Consider the following 12,685-nt stretch of genomic DNA (forward strand, 5'->3'; position numbering starts at 1 on the left):
CTCTCCTCAACTCCTCTCCTTCGCCACTCCTCTCATTTCTCCTTCTCCACTCCTCTCCCCATACTCTCCTCTCTCTCTCTTCTTCTCCTCTCCTCCTCCTCTCCTCTCCTCTTCGCTCTCTCCTCATCTCCTCTCCAACCCATTCTCTCCATTAATCTCTCTTCCTCTCCTCTCCTTCTCCTCCTGCTCTCCTTTCCCCTTCTCTCTTCCTCCGCTCCTCTATCTGAGCTCAACTTCTCTCCCCCTTCTCCTCTCCTCTCTCCTCCTCCGCGCCTTTCTCTATCTGAGCTCTCCTTCTTCTCCCCTCCTCTCTCCACCTCCGCTACTCTCCTCTTCTCTATCTGAGCTCTCCTCCTCTCCTCTCTCCTTATCCCCTCCTCTCTACTCCGCTCCTCTCCTCTATCTGAGCTCTCCATCTCTTCTTCTTCTCCTCCTCCGCCCTCTCCTCTATATGAGCTCTCCTTATCCTCTCCTTCTCTCCTCCTCCGCTCCTCTCCTCTATCTGAGATCTCCTTCTCATCTCTTCTCTCCTCCTCCTCTCCTCTCTCCTTCTCCCCTCCTTTCTCCTCCCCTTCTCCTCTCCTCTATCTGAGCTCTCCTGCTCTTCTCCTCTCAATTCAATTTCTATTCAAGGGGCTTTCTCCTCCTCTCCTCCTCCTCTCCTCTATCTGAGCTCTCCTTCTCCCCTCCTCCTTCTCGCCTCCTCCTCTCCTCTATCTGAGCTCTCCTTCTCCTCTCCTTCTCTCCTCCACCGCTCCTCTCCTCTTTCTGAGATCTCCTTCTCCCTCTTCTCTCCTCCTCCTCTGCTCCTCTCCTCTATCTGAGCTCTCCTTCCCCTCCTCCTCTCCTCTCTCCTTTTCCCCTCTTCCTTCCTTCTCCCCTCCTGTCTCCTCCTCCTCTCCTCTATCTGAGCTCTCCTTCTCTCCTCATCTCTCCTCTCCTCTCTCATTCTCTCCTCCTCTCTACTCCTCCCATCCTCTCTCCTTCTCCCCTCCTCTCTCATTCTCTGCTCCTCTCCTCTATCTGAGTTATCTTGTCTCCTCTCCTCTCCTCTCCTCTCCTCTACTTTATCTGAGCTCAACTTACATACACCTTCTGCCTTCTACTTTTTTCTACTTTACACTCCTCTTCTCTCCTTTTCTCCACCACTTCTTCCTTTCTTCTTCGCTCCTTCTTTCATCCCTTCTTTCTCTTCTCTTCTTCTTCCCCTTCCACCCCCCCTACTTTTGCTCCTCTCCCTCTCCTGATTAATTATGTATTATTTTTCAAACTCACCAAGGGCTGAAACGCAGCACTGCCTGTTCTAAATAGCTGCATCTCTCTCTCTTCCTCTCTCTCTCTCTCTCTCTCTCTCTCTCTCTCTCTCACTGTCTCGCTGTCTCCCCCCCCTCCCTCCCTTTCTTTCTCTGTCTCTCTCTCTCTCTCTCTCTCTCTTCCTCTCTCTCTCTCTCTCTCTCTTCCTCTCTCTCTCTCTCTCTCTCTCTCTTCCTCTCTCTCTTCCTCTCTCTCTCTCTCTCTCTCGCTGTCTCCCCTCCCTCCCTCCCTCCCTCCCTCCCTCCCTCCCTCCCTCCCTCCCTCCCTCCCTCCCTCCCTCCCTTTCTTTCTCTGTCTCTCTTTGGCTCCCCTCTCGTCTCTCTCGCTATCTCTTTCTCTCTCTTCAGGTCCCTCTCTACTTTCCCAGAGTTCTTTGCAGCTTAACTCCACCCCGGAGGCTTCACTCCAGTACTCCGCCAGCTACCATAGCAACCAGACCCTCGCCCTTAGCGACAGCGCTGCAGCGGCAACGCCACAGCGCAGCGGACAAGTCGGTGGGGCCGTGCACAGCTACAACCAGGTAGGTCACCAAGACGATGAGGAAGATGGTGATGATGATGATGATGAAGGTGATTATTGTGATGAGTTTGTTCTTATAATGCTGTTAAATCATAGCTCCAAGACAAAGTTACCCTCATCTGGCTACCGGAAGGTTTTGAATATACAGTAGACGCCGAACAGTACCGATGAAATAAGTTGTGGCTCTGTGCCTCCTGATGCTGCATTCAGCTGGCTGTATATTCCCTACCCCCTCACTTCTCTGCTCTACTCTGCTCTTGACTGGGGGGCTGTACTGCACAGTATTGACTGTTTTGACCTTTTTCTGCTCACTAGCTTAACCTTGTGAAGGGTTCAAATAAAGGCAAGTTTTCCAAGTCAAAAGTCTTCCGCTAGCCGCTAGCCGCTTGCTCAGAAATCAGCTAAAGTCTGCTCTAACTTTCTCTCCGTTTTCTCCTTCCCTCCATATCTCTCTCTCTCTATTTCTCCTTCCCTCCATATCTCTCTCTCTTTATTTCTTCTTCCCTCCATATCTCTCTCTCTCTATTTCTCCTTCCCTCCATCTCTCTCTCTCTCTATTTCTCCTTCCCTCCGTATCTCTCTCTCTCTATTTCTCCTTCCCTCCATATCTCTCTCTCTCTCTCTATTTCTATTTCTCTTTCCCTCCATCTCGCTCACTCTCTCTCGCTCGCTCTCTCTCTATCTCTCCTTCCTTCCCTCCATCTCACTCTCTCTATTTCTCCTTCCCTCTAACTCTCTCTCTCTCTATTTCTATTTCTCTTTCCCTCCATCTCGCTCTCTCTCGCTCTCTCTCTCTCTCTCTCTCTCTCTATCTCTCCTTCCTTCCCTCCATCTCACTCTCTCACTATTTCTCATTCCCTCCACCTCTCTCTTTCTCTCTCTGTCTATTTCTTCCTCCTTCCTTCCTTCCCTCCATCTCTCTCTCTCTTTCTCCTCCCCTCTCTCTCTCTCTCTCTCTCTCTCTCTCTCTCTCTATCTCTCCTTCCTTCCTTCCCTCAACCTCTATCTCTCTCTATTTCTTCTTCCCTCCACCTCTCTCTCCCTCTCTCTCTCTCTCTGTCTACTTATCCTTCCCTCCATCTCTCTCCCTCTATTTCTCATGCACATCTCCGTCTCTCTATTTCTCATGCACATCTCCGTCTCTCTATTTCTCATGCACATCTCTCTCTATTTTTCATGCTCATCTCTCTCATGTGTGTGTATGTGTGTGTGTGCGCACCATCAAGTGTGGTCTATCCTGCCGCTAGTCACCCGGGCCTGTGTGTGTGTGTGTGTGTGTGTGTGTGTGTGTGTGTGTGTCAGTGTAAATGGCTAGTGGAGAGGAAGAGGGAAAAGACAGATGCATATAGCACTGTCTAATTGATCTGCATGGAAGAGAGAGTAGAGCCATGGAGATACACTGTCTAATTGATCTGGGTGGAAGAGAGAGAGGAGCCGTGGAGATACACTGTCTAATTGATCTGGATGGAAGAGAGAGTAGAGCCGTGGAGATACACTGTCTAATTGATCTGGATGGAAGAGAGAGTAGAGCCGTGGAGATACACTGTCTAATTGATCTGGGTGGAAGAGAGAGAGGAGCCGTGGAGATACACTGTCTAATTGATCTGGATGGAAGAGAGAGTAGAGCCATGGAGATACACTGTCTAATTGATCTGTCTAATTGATCTGGATGGAAGAGAGAGTAGAGCCATGGAGATACACTGTCTAATTGATCTGGATGGAAGAGAGAGAGGAGCCGTGGAGATACACTGTCTAATTGATCTGGATGGAAGAGAGAGTAGAGCCATGGAGATACACTGTCTAATTGATCTGGGTGGAAGAGAGAGAGGAGCCGTGGAGATACACTGTCTAATTGATCTGGATGGAAGAGAGAGTAGAGCCGTGGAGATACACTGTCTAATTGATCTGGATGGAAGAGAGAGAGGAGCCGTGGAGATACACTGTCTAATTGATCTGGATGGAAGAGAGAGTAGAGCCGTGGAGATACACTGTCTAATTGATCTGGATGGAAGAGAGAGAGGAGCCGTGGAGATACACTGTCTAATTGATCTGTCTAATTGCATGGGGAGCTGTGGGTTTGGTTTGTTATTTCTCTAATAATTTGTAAAAGGATGTGAATGTGTTTTAATCTCTTCACACTAATCAAGAGAAGTCATTGTCCTCTAGCATACAGAAGACATTTATCCCCTACGTTCATTTCCTCATAAGCTAGCTGAATGCAGGAGTACACACACATACAGGCACTCACCTACGCAGACGCACACATACACGCACACAAACATACATGCTATTTGCTACCAGCTGTAAAGCTTCATTACATCCTCCCTGCATTGAGGGGTTTTATTTTATCTTGTTTATGGTTATGAATAATGCATAGGGAAATATTTTGGAAATTTCATTTGAAAATGTCGCTAATTACTTGTCGAAAGGAAGTGGCAATTTATGTCAGGTTTGCATTGCACCAAATCCAGCTCACACACACACACAGACACACACACAGACACACAGACACAGACACATACACACACACACACACACACACACAAACACACACACACACACACACACACACACACACACACACACACACACACACACACACACACACACACACACACACACACACACACACAGACACACAGACACGCACACACACAGACACACACACACACACACACACACACACAGACAGACACACACAGACACACACACACACACACACACACACACACACACAACATGAATGGGCCTGTGTTCAGTTTTCATCCTCCCCATCCCCTTATCCATATTCTGACCCCCCCTCTCTCTCTCTCTCTTCCTCTCTCTCTCTCTCTCTCTCTCTCTCTCTCTCTCATCTCTGTCTCTTCTCTTCTCTCCTCTCTCTCTTGCTTCTCTCTCTCTCTCCTCTCTCTCTCTCTCTCTCTCTTCTCTCTTTCTCTCTCTCTCTCCTGTTATCTCTCTCGCTTCTCTCTCTCTGTTCTCTCTCTCTTCTCTTCTCTCTCTTTCTTCTCTCTCTTTATTCTCTCTCTTTCTTCTCTCTCTCTCTCTCTCTCTGTGTGTCTCGTTGGGTTCCAGTGATGTTTTGCCCTTTCTGTCAGGTTGATTTGGGAGATGTTCTGAGTACCTCTGGCTCTACTGTATTGTGTGTGTTTGTGTGACCAGGCCTGGATAGACTGATTATATTAGGCTACTGCCTCATATAGTACTGCTTCATATACACCATTTAGCAGACTCTCTTATACAGAGAGACTTACAGTAGAGAGTCATTTAGCAGACACTCTTATCCAGAGAGACATACAGTAGTGAGTCATTTAGCAGACACTCTTATCCAGAGAGACTTACAGTAAAGAGTCATTTAGCAGACGCTCTTATCCAGAGAGACTTACAGTATTGAGTCATTTAGCAGATGCTCTTATCCAGAAGGAATACATTAGAGATCTAGCACTTATAACAGACACTGTGAAACTCTATAGTTAAGATTGGAATATCTATTTATACATCTCTCATAGCGTGTGTGTGTGTGTGTGTGTGTGTGTGTGTGTGTGTGTGTGTGTGTGTGTGTGTGTGTGTGTGTGCGTGTGCGTGTGCACTTGTGCGCTTGTGGCTGGGCTGTGCTGGAGTGTGTGACTTTGAGTGTTTATATAAGCCACTGCATCAGATAGCTGTTCTCCTGCAGTGTATTTATACCACTATGGGCCTCCAGTTGAATATTTAATAAAGCATGCAGATGTTTCACCTGGAACAGAGGGATCAGGTTTAATCTGCACACACACTACGTCATAGTATCTTCCTCCAGAAGGTTACAAGGTTACAGGTTTTCCAGAAATCCACTTAGAAGATTAGGTAGGAAACAAAGTAGGGAACAAACAGACAAAGTAGGGAGCAAACAGACAAAGTAGGGAACAAACAGACAAAGTAGGGAACAAACAGACAAAGTAGGGAACAAACAGACAAAGTAGGGAGCAAACAGAGAAAACATAATCCTCCAACTCGGATTTCTGGATTTCTGAGAATGTTTTGAATATTACCATAATTTTGCAACCCTTCTCCCTCTATAATGAAACCCAGACACAACAGCACCAAAATAGTGTTTTTGGTTTGAGACCCTACCCAGCAAACTCGGAACATTCCCAGAACATTAGATAAGATTACCATTAAGTTGTAGTTAGGGTTTTATCTAATATTAGGATGATAACATCCCAAAAGCATTCAAAGAATGACAACAAAATGGTTGTTTTTGTTTTTAAATGTTTTAGATGAAATACCTATTCTAACATTCATCAAAATGTTGTGCTGGACATTTGATAATAATAACTTTCCCCCAAAACTCTCATTAGGTTTCCAAGTAATGTAATAACACAAAGTACCAGCAATGTTTTCCCAGCAAACTAACATTTGTTGTGTGAATGTTCCCAGAACATTTGTTAGGTTGTGGCAAATGTTCTCATAACACAAAAACGATCCAGTCGTGCTGATGATATATACAATGTTTTTATAAAATATTCACTTGATTTTACAACAACGTTCCCAGAACACATTTTGTCTGTTCTTTATAGTTTCTGGGAACATTGTGGGGATATGGCAAGAGATCGGCTCCCAAAACACTAAAACTGTCAAATTGTGCTGACATTGAGATAATGTTTGTATCAGGGTGCAAAAAACATTCCTTTGACGTTGCAAGAGTGTTGACAGAGCAGCCTTTCTGAGTTCATTAAAAGTTCCCAGAACATTTCCATTCATTTGTGGGAACAGTGTGGGTACATTACAAGAGAGAGTACGCTCATTTAGAAATATACATATACAATGATTACGTTAGGTTGCACAGAACATTCCCTTAATGTTGTAAAAATATTCTTGCGATATTCCAGAAGGTTGCACAGAACATTCCCTTAATGTTGTAAACATATTCTTGCCATATTCCAGAAGGTTGCACAGAACATTCCCACAATGTGGTGTAATGTTCCTCAATTTCCAAATAAGTACGTTACAATGACATTCATAACACATTCGTTTTGTCGAAGAAGGTTAAAAAGGAAGCATGAAACTCCCGATTGACCACACCGCCATGACTATATACTGAAAAAAGAAGACATACTGTGCATTCGGAAAGTATTCAGGCCCCTTGACTTTTTCCTCATTTTGTTACGTTACAGCCTTATTCTAAAATTGATTAAATAGTATTTTTCCCCTCATCAATCTACAAACAATACACCACAATGACAAAGAAAAAACTGGGTTTTAGAAATGTTTTGCAAATTTAGTTTAAAAAAACTACTGAAATATCACGTTTACATACTGTAGGTATTCAGAGCCTTTACTCAGTACTTTGTTGAAGCACCTTTGGCAGCGATTATAGCTTCAAGTCTTCTTGGGTATGATGCTACAAGCTTGGCACACCTGTATTTGGGGAGTTTCTCCCATCTTCTCTGCAGATCCTCTCAAGCTCTGTCAGGTTGGATGGTTGGAACTATTTTCTGATCCAGAGATGTTCGACCGGGTTCAAGTCCGGGCTCTGGCTGGGCCACTCAAGGACGTTCAGAGCCTTGTCCCGAAGCCACTCATGCGTTGTCTTGGCTGTGTGCTTAGGGTCATTCTCCTGTTGGAAGGTGAACCTTCGCCCCTCGATCCTGACTAGTCTCCCTGTCCCTACAGCCAAAAAACATCCCCACAGCATGATGCTGCCACCACCATGCTTCACTGTAGGAATAGTCCCTGGTTTCCTCTAGAAGTGGCGCTTGACATTCAGGCCAAAGAGTTTGATCTTGGTTTCATCAGACCGGAGAATCCAGTTTCTCAGGGTTTGTGAGTTTTTAGGTGCCTTTTATCAAACTCCAAGCGGGCTGTCGTGACTTTTACTGAGGAGTGGCTTCCGTCTGGCAACTCTACCATAAAGTCCTGATTGGCGGAGTGTTGCAGAGATGGTTGTCCTTCTGGAAGGTTCTCCCATCTCCACAGAGGAACTCTGGAGCTCTGTCAGAGTGACCATTAGGTTCTTTGTCACCTCCCTGACCAAGGCCCTTCTCACACGATTGCTCAGTTTGGCTTAGTGGCCAGCTCTGGGAAGAGTCTTGGTGGTTCCAAACTTCTTCCATTTAAGAATGATGGAGGCCACTGTGTTTTTGGGGACCTTCCCCAGATCTGTGCCTCGACACAATCCTGTCTCGGAGCTCTACGGACAATTCCTTGAACCTCATGGCTTGGTTTTTGCTCAGACATGCACTGTCAACTGTGGAACCTTATATAGACAGGTGTGTCCCTTTCCAAGTCAATCTCATAGCAAAGGGTCTGAATACTTATGCCAATTAGGTATTTAAAATGTTATATTTACAGAATTGTCTAAACCAGTTTTCGCTTCGTCATTATTGTGTATTTTGTGTAGATTGATGAGGATTTTTTTAAATCCATTTTTGAATAAGGCTCTAACAAAATGTGGGAAATGTAAGAGATCTTCCCTGGTGGTACATAGGATAAAAATCTGGCTTGGGTACCAGACATTGCAAGTTCAAACCACATGTGCAAATTGTAAATTTCTGAAGTGTGTACAATATGATTGTGTTTGTACGATTAAATGCTATTCAAATGAACTATTAATTAAATTAAAATGCTGTGTGTCTCTAGATTAGTTTCAAATGTGAATTGCCGTTAACTCAATAGAAATTGAATAGAAACATAAAGAGGATGTATTCCAATCTGCTTTCTTGTGCTTTGTGAAGCTACACATTTAGAATGTTATTTACTTAATATTAAGTCAAACTTAAATATAACTTTTTCTTAAAGTTCCTGAAATGTTCTGTGGACCTACAAGACAAGGTAAAAATGTATATTGCAAGTTCACAGAACGTCTGTCCTCGGTTGCAACATTCACTACCAAGTTCCAAACAGACTCTGGAAACAATGTCAGCACATTAACTGTTTGTTGGGAGCTTCCTAAAAAAGTGTTTCGATGTCCGAGCAGCCGCACACAAGCCTAAGATCACTATGCGCAATGCCAAGCGTCGGCTGGACTGGTGTAAAGCTCGCCGCCATTGGATTCTGGGGCAATGGAAACGCGTTCTCTGGAGAAATGAATCACGCTTCACCGTCTGGCAGTCGGACGGACAAATCTGGGTTTGGCGGATACCAGGAGAATGCTACCTGCCCCAATGCATAGTGCCAACTGCTAAGTTTGGTGGAGGAGGAATATTGGTCCGGGGCTGTTTTTCATGGTTTGGGCTAGGCCCCTTAGTTCCAGTGAAGGGAAGTGTTTACGCTACAGCATACAATGACTTTCTAGACAATTCTGTACAACAGATTTTTTGTGGCAACAGTTTGGGGAAGGTCCTTTCCTGTTTCAGCATGACAATGCCCCTGTGCAAGGTAAAGGGAAATCCATGCAAAAATGGTTTGTTGAGATCGGTGTGGAAGAACTGGCAGAGCCCTGATCTCAACCCCATCGAACACCTTTGGCATGAATTGGAACACTGACTGCGAGCCAGGCCTAGTCGGCCAACATCCGTGCCCAACCTCACTAAGTCCCTATAGCAATGTTCCAATATCTAGCGGAAAGCCTTCCCAGAAGAGTGGAGGCTGTTACAGCAGCACTGTAGTGTGTTTGATTGTCAGCACATCTGGACAGTTTTAGTGTTTTGGGAACCTATCTCTTGTAATATCCACACAATGTTCCCACAACCTAGAGAAACGTTCTGGGAACCATTAAAGAACAGACAAAATGTGTTTTGGGAACGTTCTTGTAACATCAGTTGAATGGTTTTTTGCATCATAAAGAAACATTGTAGAATTATCCGAACAACTGTGTTATGGGAACATTTTTGTTTTTTTACGTCCACAAAACGTTCCCACAACCTCATGAAACCATTTGGGAACCTTTAAAGAACATGTTAAATGTGTTCTAGGAACGTTCTTGCAACATAAGGCAAATGTTTTATACAAACATTCCATAATCATCATTATGACTGGGCAGTTTTTGTGTTACGAGAACGTTTGCCGCGACCTAACGAATGTTCTGGGAACATTCACAGAACCAATTTTGGTTCGCTGGGTTTTCTGCTGAAGTAATGACTGCGGGTTTTAAAACGGCTTCATCCATTACTTCAGTGTCTGATGAATCAGTTATCATGGCCTTGTGTTAATGAGAGACACTGTAACCAAAGAGACATTGTAATCAGCAGACACGCGTTTGGCTTATTATAGAGGGAAAATACAGCCTGGAGCCAGGAGCTTTCTCAGGATGGAGTGTGCGTGTGTGTGTGTTTGTATCTGCACATTGTTAAATCGTGTGTTCACTGCCAGCGAGCCTCAGCATGGGGCGTGTGACTGTGTGTAGTTCACCTTTAGAGAAATATGCATGGTGACTGTCAGTTGCATGAGGTGAAGGAGCTGAGCTAGGTAGAAACATATGCTGTGCTGCTGTCTCTGAGGATCTAGAGGAATACATTAGATAACCCTGCACTGAGTTGGGATAGAGGCAGCTTCCTCACTGTGGCTTGGTGCAAAATGAATGACTTGATAGTGGACTTCAACTGGACAGGATATCAATCTGTTGCCATAAAAATACTGTTAGAGGTTATAGCTTCTATAAATCTGTCTCTTACCATATAGAGACTGTTAGAGGTTATAGCTTCTATAAATCTATCTGTTACCATATAAACACCTACAGAAGTGGAAGAAGTGTTAGGTGTAATTGTAATATCCTATCAACGTCGCCCCCCTCCCTCCCCCTCTCTCTCCTCTTTCCCGTCTCCCCCCTCCCTCCCCCTCTCTCTCCTGTCCTCTTTCCCGTCTACCCCCCCTCCCTCCCCCCTCTCTCCTCTCCTCTTTCCCGTCTCCCCCCTCCCTCCCCCTCTCTCTCCTCTCCTCTTTCCCCCCTCCCCCGTCCCTCCCCCCCTCTCTCCTCTCCCCCCTCCCCCACTCCCTCCCCCCTCTCTCCTCTCCTCTTTCCCGTCTCCCCCCTCCCCCCTCTCCTCTTTCCCGTCTCCCCCCTCCCTCCCCCCCTCTCTCCTCTCCTCTCCCCCCCCTCCCTCCCCCTCTCTCTCCTCTCCTCTTTCCCGTCTCCCTCCCCCTCCCTCCCCCCCTCTCTCCTGTCCTCTTTCCCCCCTCTCCCCCCCCTCCCTCCCCCTCTCTCTCCTCTCCTCTTTCCCGTCTCCCCCCTCCCCCCCTCCCTCCCCCTCTCTCTTCTCTCCTCTTCCCCGTCTTCCCCACCCCCCCTCTCCTCTCCTCTCCCCTCCCCCCCTCCTCCCTCCCTCCCCCTCTCTCTCCTCTCCTCTTTCCCGTCTCCCCCCTCCCTCCCCTCCCTCCCCCTCTCTCTCCTCTCCTCTCCCCCCTCCCCCCTCCCTCCCTCCCCCCTCTCTCCTCTCCTCTTTCCCGTCTCCCCCCTCCCCCCCCCTCCCCCCTCTCTCCTCTCCTCTTTCCCGTCTCTCCCCTCCCCCCCCCCTCTCCTCTCCTCTTTCCCGTCTCCCCCCACCCTAGGTGACGTCTAGTCGTGCCGCTCAGCAGAGGCAGCAGGCAGGGGGAGGTAGTGGAGGAGACTCCTTCTCTCAGAGCCATGGCAGTGCCTTCCACCTACCAGATGCACAGCAGATCACTACCGGTATATATCTATATTATATACCTACAATGTGTACATAATATTGTACTGACCCGAATTTAAAGAGAGATCATGACATTCAAGAGACAAGGAACTACACACGACATCCAATCCTTTTAGCTTTTATTATAACTTATTGTATTCCTATAGAGTACATACCATTATACATAAAGAGAACTGAGACAGAGATAATGCCATAAAACATGCAAGGAACTGAACATGGCATCCAGTCCCTTCGGCTTTGTTGAGAAATTGCCCTTAGACACAGATCTAGAAGCAGCTTACCTTCCCCAAGTCCTAATGTTAACCATTAGAGAGGGAACATGCTAATCTTAACCATTAGAGAGGTAACATGCTAATCTTAACCATTGGAGAGGGAACATGCCAATCTTCACCATTAGAGAGGGAACATGCTAATCTTTACCATTAGAGAGGGAACATGCTAATCTTAACCATTGGAGAGGGAACATGCTAATCTTCACCATTAGAGAGGTAACATGCTAATCTTAACCATTGGAGAGGGAACATGCTAATATTTACCATTAGAGAGGGAACATGCTAATCTTTACCATTAGAGAGGGAACATGCTAATCTTAATGATTGGAGAGGGAACATGCTAATCTTAACCATTAGAGAGGGAACATGCTAATCTTAACCATTAGAGAGGGAACATGCTAATCTTAACCATTAGAGAGGGAACATGCTAATCTTAACCATTGGAGAGGGAACATGCTAATCTTCACCATTAGAGAGGGAACATGCTAATCTTAACCATTATAGAGGGAACATGCTAATCTTAACCATTAGAGAGGGAACATGCTAATCTTTACCATTAGAGAGGGAACATGCTAATCTTTACCATTAGAGAGGGAACATGCTAATCTTAATGATTGGAGAGGGAACATGCTAATCTTCACCATTAGAGAGGGAACATGCTAATCTTAACCATTAGAGAGGGAACATGCTAATCTTAACCATTAGAGAGGGAACATGCTAATCTTAACCATTAGAGAGGGAACATGCTAATCTTAACCATTAGAGAGGGAACATGCTAATCTTAACCATTAGAGAGGGAGCATGCTAATCTTAACCATTAGAGAGGGAACATGCTAATCTTAACCATTAGAGAGGGAACATGCTAATCTTAACCATTGGAGAGGGAACATGCCAATCTTAACCATTGGAGAGGGAACATGCTAATCTTAACCATTAGAGAGGGAACATGCTAATCTTAACCATTAGAGAGGGAACATGCTAATCTTAACCATT

General features: G+C 45.7%; 1 protein-coding gene across 1 annotated transcript in view; it reads left to right on the plus strand.

Moving 5' to 3' along the window:
* Positions 1-12,685, plus strand: part of LOC110490910 (catenin delta-2-like) — a 616,290-nt gene that overhangs the window by 261,519 nt on the left and 342,086 nt on the right. The window contains exons 6-7 of the mRNA XM_090199252.1: positions 1,662-1,834; positions 11,299-11,419. Coding sequence (XP_090055378.1) covers positions 1,662-1,834; positions 11,299-11,419 — 294 coding nt within the window. The remainder of the gene's footprint in view (positions 1-1,661; positions 1,835-11,298; positions 11,420-12,685) is intronic.

Source organism: Oncorhynchus mykiss, chromosome 15, assembly GCF_057628025.1.
Source record: "Oncorhynchus mykiss isolate SJ-2025 chromosome 15, ASM5762802v1, whole genome shotgun sequence".
NCBI lineage: Eukaryota > Metazoa > Chordata > Actinopteri > Salmoniformes > Salmonidae > Oncorhynchus > Oncorhynchus mykiss.